A 17,529-nucleotide genomic window follows, 5' to 3' on the forward strand; every position below is an offset into this window, starting at 1 on the left:
AGTTTCATCATCTGATTTTAAAATGCGGTTGTGATGCTAGCACTGCAGCGCACATAGTTATGCTAGTGTCGTACACACCCCAAAAGCAGTGAAGTTGTCACCTTGTGTAAATGCTAAATAAAAAGAGAATACAACAAATCCTTTTCAACTTATATTCAATGAAATAGACTGCAAAGACAATATATTTCATGTTCACACTGAGAAACTTTGGAATTTGATGCCTGCGACATGTTTCAAAAAAGCTGGCACAGGTGGCAAAAAAGAGTGAGAAAGTTGTGGAATGCTCGTCAAAGACTTATTTGGAACATCCCACAGGTGAACAGGCTAATTGGAAACAGGTGGGTGCCATGATTGGCTATAAAAGCAGCTTCCATGAAATGCTCATTCATTCACAAACAAAGACGGGGCGAGAGTCACCACTTTGTCAACTAATGCCTGAGCAAATTGTTTAAGAACATTTCTCAAACAGCTACTGCAAGGAATTTGGGGATTTCACCATCTACACTCCGTAATATCATCAAAAGGTTCAGAGAATCTGGAGAAATCACTGACGTAAGCCATGATATTACACACCTTCCATTCTTTTAGGCGCTACTGCATCAAAAAACCACATCAGTGTGTAAAGGATATCACCACGTGAGCTCAGGAACACTTCATAAAACCACTGTCAGTAACTACCGTTGGTTGGTACATCTGTAAGTGCAAGTTACAAACTCTACTATGCAAAGCCAAAGTTATTTACCAACAACACCCAGTAACACTTCGCTGGGCCCGAGCTCATCTAAGATGGACTGATGCAAAGTGGAAAAGTGTTCTGTGGTCTGACGAGTCCACATTTCAAATTGTTTTTGGAAACTGTGGACGTGGTGTCCTCCGGAACAAAGAGGAAAAGAACCATCCGGATTAGTCCAGGCGCAGAGTTGAAAAGGCCAGCATCTGTGATGGTATGGGGGTGTATTAGTGGCCAAGACATGGGTAACTTACACATCTGTGAAGGCACCATTAATGCTGAAAGGTACATACAGCTTTTGGTGCAACATATGTTGCCATCTAAGCAACGTTATCATGGACGCCCCTGCTTATTTCAGCAAAACGTAACCAAGCCAGGTGTTACAACAGCGTGGCTTCATAGTAAAAGAGTGCGGGTACTAGACTGGCCTGCCTGTAGTCCAGACATTGAAAATGTGTGGAGGCTAAAATATGAGGCGGGAGACTGTTGAACAACTTAAAGGGGAACATTATCAGCAGACCTATGTAAGCGTCAATATATACCTTGATGGTGCAGAAAGAAGACCATATATTTTTTTAGCCGATTTCCGAACTCTAAATGGGTGAATTTTGGCGAATTAAACGCCTTTCTGTTTATCACTCATGTGGTGATGACGTCAGAATGTGACGTCTCCGAGGTAATACAGCCGCCTTTTTAATTTTCAACACATTACAAACACCGGGTCTCAGCTCTGTTATTTTCCATTTTTTCGACTATTTTTTGGAACTTTAGAGGCATCATGCCTCGTCGGTGTGTTGTCGGAGGGTGTAACAACACTAACAGGGAGGGATTCAAGCTGCACCGAAGATGTGAAAGTGTCTGCCGCCAGACCCCCATTGAATGTGCCAGAGTGTCTGCACATTTTACCGGCGATGACAGACATGGCACAGAGATGTATGGATAACCTGCAGATGCATTTGCAACGATAAAGTCAACGAAATCACAAAGGTGAGTTTTGTTGATGTTGACTTATGTGCTAATCAGACATATTTGGTTGCGGCGTGACTGCCAGCTAATCGATGCTAACATGCTACGCTAATCGATGCTAACATGCCTTTTTACCGGTGGTGCTAAAGCAGACATGGCACAGAGATGTATGGATAACCTGTAGATGTATTTGCAACTAGATCATGTTTCCTTCCCCCCACATTTAATGCGAAAAAAACACTTACCAATCGACGGATTTGAGTTGCTCCAGTGTCACGAGATGCGAAAGTCCTGATCGTTTGGTCCGCACATTTTACCGGTGATGCTAACCCAGCTATTCGGCCATGCTACGGCTATGAATAGCGTCAATAGCTATTCGCTCAATAACTTCAAATTTCTTCTTCAATACTTTCATAGTCCAACCATCCGTTTCAATATATGCGTAATCTGTTGAATCGTTCAAACCGCTGAAATCAGAGTCTGAATCCAAGCTAATGTCGCTATTTCTTGCTGTGGTATTCGCCATTGTTTGTTTACATTGGCAGCACTGTATGACGTCACAGGGAAATGGATAGTCGTATCGCAAATACCGAAATTCAAGCACTTTAAAGCTTTTTTTAGGACTATTCGGGGACCAGTAAAATTTTGAAAAAAACTTCAAAAAAATACAACAAGCCACTGGGAACTGATTTTTATTGTTTTTAACCCTTTAGAAATTGTGATAATGTTCCCCTTTAAGCTGTACATCAAGCAAGAGTGGGAAAGAATTCCACTTCAAAAATGTGTCTCCTCAGTTCCCAAACCTTTACTCAGTGTTGTTAAAAGGAAAGGCCATGTAACACACTGGTAAAAATGCATTTTTTGCAATGTGTTGCTGCCATTAAATCTAAGTTCATGCTTATTTGCAAAAATAACCAAGTTTGTCAGTGTGAACATGAATTATCTTTGCAAATCTTTGTATTCTGTCGGTAATGCCGTTAAAGTCGACCTGCCCTCAAAATGGTGTTTTGTTAATGAGACTGTGCTGCTCAAATGAAATCAAATCAAATGTGTATGAATGTTGCCAAGAAGTCAAGATCCAGAGCATGAAGTGTACCTGCTGTCTCCGGGCTGCCACATAATTAAGTTTCACCATCTCCTTCCCAAACTCTTTGAAGCGGTTGGCCAGGTCTTGCTCGTTGGTGGCGTTCTTCACTCCCTCCAGGGCCTCCTCCACCTGTCAAACACACACACACACACACACACACACATTGTGCAATTTTAACAACGGATCTGAATGGCATAAACATTGATTTGACCAAATGAATAAAAGTGATTTCCTGCCAGACGTAAAATTGCAAGCGGATAAAGAAAAGAAGAAAAAAGAAGACAATAGCTGTTAAAGTGTGCACTTTAAAGGGCGTGGATGTAGAAATCAAGGTCCAGGATGCGGGTGCATTGTGATTGTGGACTCCCTGTGGAAGTGCTGCACAAGACGTAATGGCAAGGATAGAAGCCAGCGACAACTTTGATGACGAAGGTTCTGCTGCTCTTCTCACACTCTGAAGAGCAGACCTGGCCAAATGAGGACCGGGCGTTAACCAGCATTCTCACAAGCCAACGCTCATACTTGCCAACCCTCCCGGATTTTCCGAGAGACTCCCAAAATTCAGCGGCTCTCCCGAAAACCTCCCGGGACAAATTTTCTCCTGAAAATCTCCAGAAATTCAGGTGGAGATGGAGGCCACGCCCCCTCCAGCTCCATGCGGACCTGAGTGACGTGTCGACAGCCTGTTTTCACGTCCGCTTTCCCACAATATAAACAGTGTGTCTGCCCAATGACATTATAACTGTGAAATGATCGAGGGCGAGTTGTTGGTTACTTATGTGTGTTTATTGTTAGGCAGTTTCATTAACGTCCTCCCAGCGCGGTAACAACACACAACAACATCAGTCACGTTTTCGTCTACCGTAAAGCAGTTTGTCTGCCGTAAACAGCAATGTTGTGACACTCTTCAACAGGACAATACTGCCATCTACTGTACATGCATATGTGAAGATAACATCTACGGCTTTTAGAGAGTGCAGTGCACAACTGCGCACACAAGGAGACAAAGCAGAAGAGCGAGGAAGATACAGCCGTGGCGACGCAGATGACGAGTAAGATGAAGAAATACGCTTGTAAATTCAAAGCCGCAGCTGCGATTGGACCTGGATAACCTCCGGGAAAAAGTAGTGGACTACCAAGTGCTTGGCAGGGGAGATCTTCCTCAGGAAGCAAAGACTGACCAGTTTTGTGCCGTACTAGGGAGAGATGAAAGATTCCAGACTCTAGTGCATTTGATGAAAGCACTTTTGTGCGTGCCACACAGCAATGCATCATCAGAGAGGGTGTTCAGCATGGTTACAAAAATTGTAACAGAGAATAGAACAAGAATGTACAATTCAACCCTTGATTCAACAATGAGTAGATGAGTGTTGTGTGTGTATGTGTGTAAATAAATGAACACTGAAACTCAAGTATTTCTCTTATTTATATATAAAATAAATATATACATATATAGCTAGAATTCACTGAAATAAAGTATTTTTCTTATTTATATATAAAATAATATAGCTAGAATTCACTGAGTCAAGTATTTCTTATATATACGAAATACTTGACTTTCAGTGAATTCTAGCCGTAAATATACTCCTCCCCTCTTAACCACGCCCCCAACCACGCTGAATATGCTACAAAGAACCGTAAGCAGCTATGTTTTATTAATATACCGTAGCTGCGTGTGTCAAATATGAGTCATCAAATGACTCCCGCCTCCTGGTGGTAGAGGGCGCTAGTGATCCTTCTTGCAACAACTCGGCTGCAGAAGAAGTGACCACAAGCAGCAAGAGTGAGCAGCGATCGTTTATTTTTTTCCTCTCGCTTGCACTTTTAACATGGAGGATTACATATCAAAAATAAAACTGTTTTCTAAACTGGACTTTCAATCGAAGCAGGAGGTAATAAGGGAAGATCTTCGTCGAGAGAGAAACTTTTAAAACTGAAGAGGGATAAGGAAGACTTTTATAAACAAGTTATTGATGCTTTTGATCAGAAGGAGCTGCTCATGGACTTCATTTATAAGTAAAGGTAAGACCATAACGCTTTTTTTTAAATTAAATGTGCTTTTCATGATGGTATAATTACATCACACTCAAATTTTTAAGCGCAGGCCTAAATTTACCGCATGCCTTTGATAAACGCCGGAGTGAGAAGAGATTTTAAATTAATTAGCGCCCCGGGGGCAATTCAAGGACAAACAGTACTTTTGATTGCTCACATTTTCAGTAGAGCCATAATAAATTCATAAAAGAAACAAACTTCATGAATGTTTTTAGTGAGCAACAAGTATGTGCTCCAATCACTACATCACAAAAAAATAAGAGTTGTAGAAATAATTGGAAAGTCAAGACAGCCATGACATCATGTTCTTTGTGTTTATATTTTAATGGAATGGATGAATTGAATGCATTAGTTCATAGTAAACACCAGCATGGTGTGAGTAGCCATCTTGTGAGGATAATAAAACTAAACCAAGTGTAAGATGGTTGGTTGATGTCACTTACAATCTTAAGGTGGGCCAACAGCCTCATGACGTCGGCCATGTCGGCGAGGATGAGCAGGCGCGTGACGGCGGACAGCAGGGCCCGGGCAGCCCTCACCATGGTGCCACGCTTCACGGAGGAGCACGGGTCATCGGCAAACTCTGAGGAGGCCACGCGCATGCTGTCTCCTGCAAAAAAAGACGCGTTAGATTGAAATAAGTTGACTCATTATTCAGTGATACCAGGTCGCCGGCTGGTGGGATGAAGTGTTGCTCTGGCCTATCAACACATTGAGAAGATGATGGCAGCTGTCCAAGGAGCCCAGTCGTGCTGAACTGAGCTATGGGCACTCACACTTGGACGATTTCTGAATTGGATCGCAAATTGGATAACGTCTCGGAGAAGCTTTCCGCTCCGCAAGGCAATATTAAGATCCATTTGAGGGACCGGAGCAAACGAGAGCAGGCAAACAATTGGAATAGGTTTGCCCGCCCTGACCAAAACTATCATTATTTACAATTCAACAGTCATGCAGTAAATACTCCAGTGAGACCATTGCAGCCAATCATGCTCTGAAACCCCTCCCCCCGTCTTCAAACACACCTGGGATGTCAAACACAGCGACTTCCAGGCTTATGGACAAAACACACACCCATGGACTAGTACTACTACTAATAATATTAATGGCTGCACTGTCACTTGACATGTGAAGAAACCATCAAGACGACCTTTAAATGCCTCCAGTACATCCAAGTGTTTAGGAAAGACAAGTTCACATGTTGGGCTTTGAAGTTGCACATTTTGTGTTTTTAATGTTATCCCCTGTTGCGAGTCTCGAGTGTTTGTGTGTCATAAATATGAACATATATGTTCTTAGTTGTGCTCAAGCTTTTTCACGGCCTCAATCTGAGCCTCCCCAATAGCAGCTTCTTTTGATTGTTGCTTATTTTCTCCTCTCATGTTTACCTTTCCTGCCCACATCTTTACATCAGTCTTCAGTTCTGTACACCATGTAACTGACGAGGTGTACTGCAAACTAATTGTGTTGCACTTTGAAAGTGCGTTGACAAATTATATTCCATTCTATATTTTGTAAAATTGTGTTGTGCATCTGCAATAGACACCAGTTCCCATGGAATGAATGAATATATATATATATATATATATATATATATATATATATATATATATATATATATATATATATATATATACCTAATATATATATATATACATATATATATATATATATATATATATATACCTAATATATATATATATATATATATATATATATATATATATATATATATATATATATACCTAATATATATTTATATATTACAAAAAAAATGTCGGTTCAGTACATACCTCGGTTCAGAAGTCACGGTTCGGTTCATTTTCGGAGCAGTAAGAAAACAACTAAATATTCATTTTTGGGTTATTTATTTAACAAATTTGCTAAATCTTCCACCAAAAATGTTTTTCTTGGTGGAATATTTGATGTGAAGTAATTGTAAACTTGGATAGGTCAATAATTCATAATATTGATTTTGATTCAATATTTTGTTTTGAGCAATGACAGTTTGAAAGAAAAAAAACAGCTTTGTTTTATTAGTCAACGCTGCAACTTTTTCTAAATTACATTTAGCCTTTAAGCTTTTTTATTTCACTTTAGTTTGTTGTTGTTTATTTCAATAGTATTTTTAGAATGTGCCGTGGGCCTTTAAAACATTAGCTGTGGGTTGCAAATTGCCTCCGGGGCACACTTTTGACACCCCTGCTATAGATAATAAAAAATAAAATCTGATAAATTTATGGATAAAAAGCAGAGCCTGGCGACACATGCGCGTTTATCATAACTCTCTCGCTCTCTCTGTCTCTGTCCCTCCCTCACAAATGTTGCCTGCGCACACATTTTTTTTTAACCCCTTCATTACCCTGAACGTACATTGAAAATACACGCAACCCTAACTTAAAATGCCGGACATTTGAGGCATTTAAGAAACTCCACCTGGACAGCCCCGCAAAATAGGACATATTCCGTGAAAAGAGGAGGTGTGGTCAGTCTATCATAGCCCGGTCGTTGCTAGCATGCAGTGTTGTTTTGTTTTTTTTGATTGATTGATACTTTTATTAGTAGATTGCACAGTACAGTACATATTCCGTACAATTGACCACTAAATGGTAACACCCCAATAAGATTTTCAACTTGTTTATAAGTCAGGGTACACATATATAGACACACACACACACAGACACACATATATATATACACACACATACATACATACATACATACATACATACATACATACATATATATATATATATGTATGTATGTATATATATTTATATACACACATATATACATACACACATATATATATACAAAGACACATACACTGTACATACATATACATACATATATAGTATATATGTTTATAGTATATATATATATTTATATATATAGTATACATACATACACATGTATATACATATATACATATTTATATATGTATTTATATATATACACATATATACATACACACATATATATATACAAAGACACATACACTGTACATACATATACATACATATATAGTATATATGTATATAGTATATATATACATATATATATACATATACATACATACATACACACACATACTTATATATATACATTGACACACATACACACACATATACATATATAGTATATATATATATATATATATAGTATAAATATATAATATATACATACACAAACACACACATAAATACATATGTATAGATACATATGTATATATATACACATATATACATATGTATAGATACATATGTATATATATACACATATATACATATTCATACATACATATATATGTATACACATATATAAATATCTACATGTATATACACACACACATACATACACTTACACACACATATATATATTATATATATATATATATATATATATATATATATATATATATATATATATACATACACACACACACACACATGTATAATTATATATATTTGTTACAATCCAATTCCATCCTGGGGCTGCATTTTACAAAGAGAAGCCTGAGTAATTTACGTGTACAACGCTAAAAAAATTGACACATCCGAACAAGACCACCCGGGACTTTAAACACCACTGCTGACCTGAAATGTTTCTTCAAAACACAATTTTTTAAAGGTCTGTGATGTATGAGCGTTGATGCTGGACATATGTAGAACACAATACTGCTTAAAATGTTGTGTGGATTTGGTCCTAATGTTGGTTTTGGAGACAGAAAGACATGCAGTTGAAAGTGTTTCCTCCTGTTGTTTCAACCTAAAGTGTTGCTTGCACTTTATCCAATTAAGATGTGAATGTATTGGCCTTTGATTGTCAACATGCTAGTTTTGGAGTTAGGATTTTTGATTAAATCGCAATGTTCGCCAGTGCTGATGTGTGTGTTTTGGTGAGTTTGAAGCATGTTAAGGGGGTCAAATTACAGCTCAATGCTGCGGAATAATAATAAAGAAAGAATAAAACGAAATTCAATAGGGTCCTCTGTCCCAAAGGGACATTCGGTCCCTAAATATTTGGCTTTCATGGCTCTCTCAGCCAAATAGGTTCCCGAGCCCTGGTGGTGAAGCAAGTGAGGCAGCAGGTAGTTCAGCAAGAGAAAACAGGGAAAGAGACAATGACCGGCCGAGCTCACCTTGCTTGCGGACATCATCCACGGCAGCGATGAGCTCTTCCTTCAGGTCCTGGCTGTCTTTGGCGATCTGCTCCCCCTTCTCCAGAAAGTTCTGCGTGGCCTGCTCCACAGAGACGGCCAGGACGTGGGCCTTCTTGGAGCGCCCCTTCTTCTTACTGGACGGCCCTTTGTTGCTGGTGTTGACCAGCGTGGTCACCTAGACAAGGTCAAACACCATGCAGAGGTTATAATGTATGGGTGGGATCATCGCTCCTTCCTCCTCTTTGGTGAGGGATTCATGCCACGATGAGGCGGTATAGCTCGGTTGGTAGAGCGGCCGTGCCAGCAACTTGAGGGTTGCAGGTTCGAGCCCCGCTTCCGCCATCCTAGTCACTGCCGTTGTGCCCTTGGGCAAGACACTTTACCCACCTGCTCCCAGTGCCACCCACACTGGTTTGATTGTAAAAATTAGATATTGGGTGTCACTATGTAAAGCGCTTTGAGTCACTAGAGAAAAAGCGCTATATAAATATAATTCACTTCACTTCACGATGCAGGTGTGGAGCAGCCTTGTTGGTGCCCTCAGACATGAAGTGATGACAAACATGACAGATGCCAGTCCATATCACTAAACTGGCAATTACTGCACGTCAACAACATTTCTACAGAGGAATCATTCATGGTTGACAGCTGTGTTCTATATTAGGAGTGTCAAAAAAAAAATGATTTTTGAATTAATCCCAATTGTTAATTGAAACAATTATGAATTGATTAAAAAAAATAATCAATTAAATAATATATAAAAAAAACTGTTAGGGACAAAAGTCTATGTACACGTGTAAAGAACATGATGTTATGGCTGTCTTGAGTTTCCAATCATTTCTACAACTCTTATTTTTTGTGATGTAGTGATTGGAGCACATACTTGTTGCTCACTAAAAACATTCGTGAAATTTGATTTTGTAATGAATGTATTATGGCTCTACTGAAAATGTCAAAGGTATACATACAGCAATGTTAATATTTGCTTACTTGTGAGGGAAGAGTGGATGGTGAGATGGACAGGCGGATCGGTGCGGCGTCTTCAGTAATGCGGACATTGTACCGATCCGTTGTGGTGAAGAAGGAGCTGAGCCGGAAGGCAAAGCTCTCAATTTACCGGTCGATCTACGTTCCCATCCTTACCTATGGTCATGGGCTTTGGGTCATGACCGAAAGGATAAGATCACGGGTACAAGCGGTCTAAATGAGTTTCCTCCGCCGGGTGGCGGGGCTCTCCCTTAGAGATAGGGTGAGAAGCTCTGCCATCCGGGAGGAACTCAAAGTAAAGCCGCTGCTCCTTCACATCGAGAGGAGCCAGATGAGGTGGTTCGGGCATCTGGTTAGGATGCCACCCGAACGCCTCCCTAGGGAGGTGTTTAGGGCACGTCCAACCGGTAGGAGGCCATGGGGAAGACCCAGGACACGTTGGGAAGACTATGTCTCCCGGCTGGCCTGGGAGCGCCTCGGGATCCCCCGGGAAGAGCTAGAAGAAGTGGATGGGGAGAGGGAAGTCTGGGTTTCCCTGCTTAGACTGTTGCCCCCGTGACCCGACCTCGGATAAGCGGAAGAAGATGGATGGATGTCCTTTGTCAAGTTTGACTGCAATATGGCACTTTTGGTAGCCATCCACAAGCTTCTGCTTACGTTTTTCACCACTCCTCGATAAAATTTTGACTTGTTTCTTCAGCATTGTCCAGGACATTGGAAAGGCCATTCTAAAACCTTCATTTTAGCCTGATTTAACCACTTTTGACGTGTTTTTTGGGGTCATTGTCCTGTTGGAACACCCAACTGCACCCAAGACCCAACTTTTTTTCAAATCTGTGCAAAGTTCCTTTGACTCTCCCATTGTGGCGTTTGTAAGCGAGTCTAATGACCGCATCACATGTTTAAATGTGCTCAGAGAAGTCAACTGGTGACGTCAATCATAATCACTCATGTGAAGTTAAGAGGCCATGAAGCTCATTTGATTTGATTGTAGCCGAAACTGATCATGTATGTTGCTGTATATATACTTTTGACCCTCACATTTTCAGTAGAGCCATAATAAACTCATAAAAAAAGCAAACTTCAGGAATATTTTTTTGTAAGCAACAAGTATGTGCTCCAATTGATTGATTGATTGATTGATACTTTTATTAGTAGATTGCACAGTACAGTACATATTCCGTACAATTGACCACTAAATGGTAACACCCAAATAAGTTTTTCAACTTGTTTAAGTCGGGGTCCACGTTAATCAATTCATGGTATCAATCACTACGTCACAAAAAAATAAGAGTTGTAGAAATGATTGGAAACTGACATGACATCATGTTCTTTACAAGTGTACGTACACTTTTGACCACTACTGTATACTTATACTGTATATATATTTTTTTTTCCCCTTCAAATCTGTCCTGTCCAGCCAGTTCATTAAATGTTTGGGAAATGCTTTCATCATACAAAAGCAGTTGACTTTTAAGTAAGAGAGAATTTGATCAGTGCTATTTATCTATTTGATGTCGTTAATCATAGAGCTGGCACCCAATGTTATTGAAAAAAGTCTTGATTTTTGTCAGAATGATTGCATATATCACACAACTTATTTTCTCATGAGTTCAGGCTGGCCTGCGATAAGACAAAAGCTGTCTTTGTCCTTATCAAGGAAAAAGGATGCGACGTGGAGTTGTCGGTTTCTTTGATCTATTGAACAGCCAAAGGAAGACCTTGTCATGACCTGAGGTCTACAAAGCAGAGAGGGGGAAAACCTGACACCGCCAGGCACCTTTTCTTTGAACGGTTTATGAACCCCCTCCCCTTAGGATCAGCTGCGTAATGTAATGGAATGGAATTACAAAATGCCCAAATAGAGGAGAAGCGCATTGAGATCGCCTTCAGAGCGTGGTGGGTGGCTGTACCTGAGTGTGCAACCCACACCTTTCTCCTCATGAGCTAAATTGAATCCTGTTTCTGTTGGATTCCTTTGCTTCTTGTCTTGTCTAATATACATCATCAGTGTGTGAACCTGACAATTTTGAATCAAGAATCGCAATTAATCCAGATTCGATTCTGAATTGAATCGTTACTCCCCCAAGACTCGTATCAAATTGAACCACATCGATTCACAGCCAAATTCTTAATGATATGTGAGCTGGGTCGCCATATTCACAGCAGGTTGTCCTGGTTTGGTCAGAACAGGGAATGACTCACAGCATGTTTCATATATTGACTCTGCACTCTATATTCCCATGCTCATGAAAACTCATCATAAAGGGCAGTGGCGTGTTTACTTCAAACTATGTTTTTGGGATCAATATTTAATTATTACTGTCACACACAAACCTGTTACACAACAAACACACACACACGCGTTACACCATGTTATGCTTTGCAGTATACAAAAGAGCAGAAGGCAATATATATATAATATGCTCCAGTATGACGAAGACACGTGGAAGTATGTATAAGTATGATAAAGACACGTGGAAGTATGTATAAGCATGATAAAGACACGTGGAAGTATGTATAAGCATGATAAAGACACGTGGAAGTATGTATAAGTATGATAAAGACACGTGGAAGTATGTATAAGTATGATAAAGACACGTGGAAGTATGTATAAGTATGATAAAGACACGTGGAAGTATGTATAAGTATGATAAAGGCACGTGGAAGTATGTATAAGTTTGATAAAGGCACGTGGAAGTATGTATAAGTATGATAAAGACACGTGGAAGTATGTAGAAGTATGATAAAGACACGTGGAAGTATGTATAAGTATGATAAAGACACGTGGAAGTATGTATAAGAATGATAAAGACACATGGAAGTATGTATAAGTTTGATAAAGACACGTGGAAGTATGTATAAGTATGATAAAGACACGTGGAAGTATGTATAAGTATGATAAAGACACGTGGAAGTATGTATAAGTATGATAAAGACACGTGGAAGTATGTATAAGTTTGATAAAGGCACGTGGAAGTATGTATAAGTATGATAAAGACACGTGGAAGTATGTAGAAGTATGATAAAGACACGTGGAAGTATGTATAAGTATGATAAAGACACGTGGAAGTATGTATAAGAATGATAAAGACACATGGAAGTATGTATAAGTTTGATAAAGACACGTGGAAGTATGTATAAGTATGATAAAGACACGTGGAAGTATGTATAAGTATGATAAAGACACGTGGAAGTATGTATAAGTATGATAAAGACACGTGGAAGTATGTATAAGTTTGATAAAGACACATGGAAGTATGTATAAGTATGATAAAGACACGTGGAAGTATGTATAAGTATGATAAAGACACGTGGAAGTATGTATAAGTATGATAAAGACACGTGGAAGTATGTATAAGTATGATAAAGACACGTGGAAGTATGTATAAGTTTGATAAAGGCACGTGGAAGTATGTATAAGTATGATAAAGACACGTGGAAGTATGTAGAAGTATGATAAAGACACGTGGAAGTATGTATAAGTATGATAAAGACACGTGGAAGTATGTATAAGTATGATAAAGACACGTGGAAGTATGTATAAGAATGATAAAGACACATGGAAGTATGTATAAGTTTGATAAAGACACGTGGAAGTATGTATAAGTATGATAAAGACACGTGGAAGTATGTATAAGTATGATAAAGACACGTGGAAGTATGTATAAGTTTGATAAAGACACGTGGAAGTATGTATAAGTATGATAAAGACACGTGGAAGTATGTATAAGTTTGATAAAGGCACGTGGAAGTATGTATAAGTATGATAAAGACACGTGGAAGTATGTAGAAGTATGATAAAGACACGTGGAAGTATGTATAAGTATGATAAAGACACGTGGAAGTATGTATAAGAATGATAAAGACACATGGAAGTATGTATAAGTTTGATAAAGACACGTGGAAGTATGTATAAGTATGATAAAGACACGTGGAAGTATGTATAAGTATGATAAAGACACGTGGAAGTATGTATAAGTATGATAAAGACACGTGGAAGTATGTATAAGTTTGATAAAGACACATGGAAGTATGTATAAGTATGATAAAGAAACGTGGAAGTATGCAGCATCCAGTCACAAGTGCTGGGACAATTTGGGTGATGTTTAGTATCTGCTGCCAAAACTTACAAACGTCACTTGGAGGGATGATAAAGAATCCATTCGAGGAGAAACGCTATGGCTTCGCTGAACCTTTTGATGATATTACGGAGCGTAGATGGTGAAATCCCTAAATTCCTTGCAATAGCTGCTTGAGAAATGTTTTTCATAAACAATTTGCTCAGGCATTTGTTGACAAAGTGGTGAGCCTCGCCCCGTCCTCGTTTGTGAATGAGTGAGCATTTCCTGGAAGCTGCTTTTATAGCCAATCATGGCACCCACCTGTTCCCAATTAGCCTGTTCACCTGTGGGATGTTCCAAATTAGTCTTTGATAGATAGATAGATAGATAGATAGATAGATAGATAGATAGATGGATAGATAGATAGATAGATAGATAGATAGATAGATAGATAGATAGATAGATAGATAGATAGATGGTACTTTATTTAAAAAAAAAAAAGTATAAAGTAAATAATGGGGGTTTAAAAGGAAACAAAATAGAGAAATATTACAAAAAGAATAAAAACAATGGGAATAACAATATAACAATAAAATAAGAATATAACAAGACAAAGTAGGCAGTAGTGACCATATTATGAAAACGTATTGCACTGTTAATGTTCCTCAACTCTCTCACTCTTTTTTGCCATCTGTGCCAGCTTTTTTGGAACATGTTGCAGGCATCAAATTCCAAATGAGCTAATATTTGCAAAAAATAAGAGTTTCTCAGGGTGAAGATGAAATATATTGTCTTTGCAGTCTATTTAATTGAAAATAAGTTGAAAAGGACCATTTGTATTCTCTTTTTATTGAGCATTTACAGAAGGTGACAACTTGACTGGTGTTGGTCTTGCAGATGGGTATGCCCGGCCCTACCAATCACCATGTGCACGGGGTGTTTGCAGTGCACCTGCTCGGTGAAAGAAGCACTTCATTGTTGTAAGTATCCTACACAGCAATAAGCAATATAGGGGCGGCTCATGTCATTAAACAGCAGATGCACCGCCAACAGCCGGAAATGACTCAGTAAATTAACGCCACCCGGGAAAATGCATTTGCAGAGATGGATTGTTGAAATGTCCCACTTCTTTATTCAGCGGCTTCAGTCGATTCAGCCATTGTGCTAAGCAGGCAGGATGCAGCCAGAAGAATGCAGCGACTGCAGATCGCTGCTCAGTCCAGCATCCAGGAGTGCCAGGAAGAAAGAATGCCTGGATTGGTTTTAGGTCCTGGTCTTAGGTCTAGGTCTTCTCGAGTTGCTTCACCAATATTCCCTCATATGAAGACGTATGGTAAGCATTTCTAATTGTTTCCATTGAAGTCATGTGGAAAGTGTGCTTTAAAAAGCAATACTGTAGATGGCAGGTGTCCAACTCATGGCCTGCAAAAGCTTGGAAATAATATGCATTAATAAAGTACCTTACCTTTTCTTACCAACCCATTTTCCATATGAGATGGGAAATTGTGTTAGATGTAAATATAAATGGAATACAATGATTTGCAAATCCTTTTCAACCCATACTCAATTGAATGCACTACAAAGACAACATATTTGATGTCCAAACTCATAAACTTTTTTTTTTTTTGCAAATAATAATTAACTTAGAATTTCATGGCTGCAACACGTGCCAAAGTAGTTGGGAAAGGGCATGTTCACCACTGTGTTACATCACCTTTTCTTTTAACAACACTCAATAAATGTTTGGGAACTGAGGAAACTAATTGTTGAAGCTTTGAAAGTGGAATTATTTCCCCTTCTTGTTTTATGTAGAGCTTCAGTCGTTCAACAGTCCGGGGTCTCCGCTGTCATATTTTACACTTCATGATGCGCCACACATTTATATCCCTGCAGTCCAGACAGGTCTGGACTGCAGGGAGGCCAGTCTTGTACCCGCACTCTTTTACTACCAAGCCACACTGTTCTAACACGTAGCTTGGCATTTTCTTGCTGAAATAAGCAGGGGCGTCCATGATAATGTTGCTTGGACAGCAACATATATTGCTCCAAAACCTGCATGTACCTTTCAGCATTAATGGTGCCTTCCCAGATGTGTAAGTTACCCATGCCTTGGCCACTAATACACCCCCATACCATCACACATGCTGGCTTTTCATCTTTGCGCCTAGAACAATCCGGATGTTTTTTTTCCTCTTTGATCCGGGGGACACCACGTCCACAGTTTACCCCAAAAAATTGAAATGTGGACTCGTCAGACCACAGAACACTTTTCCACTTTGCATCAGTCCATCTTAGATGATCTCGGGCCCAGAGAAGCCAGCGGCGTTTCTGGATGTTGTTGATAAATGGCTTTCACTTTGCATAGTAGAGCTTTAACTTGCACTTAAAGATGTAGCGACCAACTGTATTTAGTGACAGTGGTTTTTTGAAGTGTTCCTGAGCCCATGTGGTGATATCCTTTAGAGATTGATGTGGGTTTTTGATACAGTGCCGTCTAAGGGATGGAAGGTCACGGTCATTCTTTGTTGGTTTCCGGCCATGCCGCTTACGTGGAGTGATTTCTCCAGATTCTCTGAACCTTTTGATGAGATTATGGAGCGTAAATGTTGAAATCCCTAAATTTCTTGCAATTGCACTTTGAGAAAGGTTGTTCTTAAACTGTTTGACTATTTGCTCACGCAGTTGTGGACAAAGGGGTGTACCTCGCCCCATCCTTTCTTGTGAAAGACTGAGCATTTTTTGGGAAGCTGCTTTTATAGCCAATCATGGCACCCACCTGTTCCCAATTAGCCTGCACACCTGTGGGATGTTCCAAATAAGAGTTTGATGAGCATTTCTCAACTTTATCAGTATTTATTGCCACCTTTCCCAACTTCTTTGCACGTGTTGCTGGCATCAAATTCTAAAGCTAATGATTATTTGCAAAAAAAAATGTTTATCAGTTTGAACATCAAATATGTTGTCTTTGTAGCATATTCAACTGAATATGGGTTGAAAAGGATTTGCAAATCATTGTATTCTGTTTATATTTACATCTAACACAATTTCCCAACTCAAATGGAAACGGGGTTTGTACTAAATGTATTTAGAGTTTTTTTGTCCATTTTGACAGAAAAAAGATGTACTGCATGAAACTGCACACCTTTATAAACTTTAATAGTATCCAACATTGCCACAAATATCACAATGTCATACTTTCTTAAGTTTTCTCTGTTAAAATAAAAAAACATACTTAAATATTTGCTGGACTTATGATTTGAAAGTAAGTTATCCATTGAACTGTAAAAATGGCAATAGATTCCACGGTAAAAGTCACGGTGTTTTTTACAACATATTACTGAATTTTTTTTTAAGGTAAAATTCTTTCGACTGAGCTGCCTTGCAGTGTTTTTGTTTGTTGTTTTTACACTTTATCACTGCAATGTAAAAACAGTACCACATTTTTTACAGTAAAAAACTGCCACCCCAGTTGCTAGAT

At 39.0% G+C, this 17,529-nt stretch overlaps 1 protein-coding gene across 4 annotated transcripts in view; it reads right to left on the minus strand.

Annotated features, from left to right (window-relative positions):
- ctnna2 (catenin (cadherin-associated protein), alpha 2) overlaps nt 1-17,529 on the minus strand; it is an 820,127-nt gene that overhangs the window by 739,570 nt on the left and 63,028 nt on the right. For all 4 annotated transcript variants that reach the window (XM_061880696.1, XM_061880697.1, XM_061880698.1 and 1 more), the window contains exons 3-5: nt 8,980-9,175; nt 5,282-5,448; nt 2,793-2,912 (exon numbers count right to left, since the gene is read on the minus strand). In XM_061880696.1, the coding sequence (XP_061736680.1) occupies nt 2,793-2,912; nt 5,282-5,448; nt 8,980-9,175 (483 nt within the window). The remainder of the gene's footprint in view (nt 1-2,792; nt 2,913-5,281; nt 5,449-8,979; nt 9,176-17,529) is intronic.

Source organism: Nerophis ophidion, linkage group LG20, assembly GCF_033978795.1.
Source record: "Nerophis ophidion isolate RoL-2023_Sa linkage group LG20, RoL_Noph_v1.0, whole genome shotgun sequence".
NCBI classification, from domain to species: domain Eukaryota; kingdom Metazoa; phylum Chordata; class Actinopteri; order Syngnathiformes; family Syngnathidae; genus Nerophis; species Nerophis ophidion.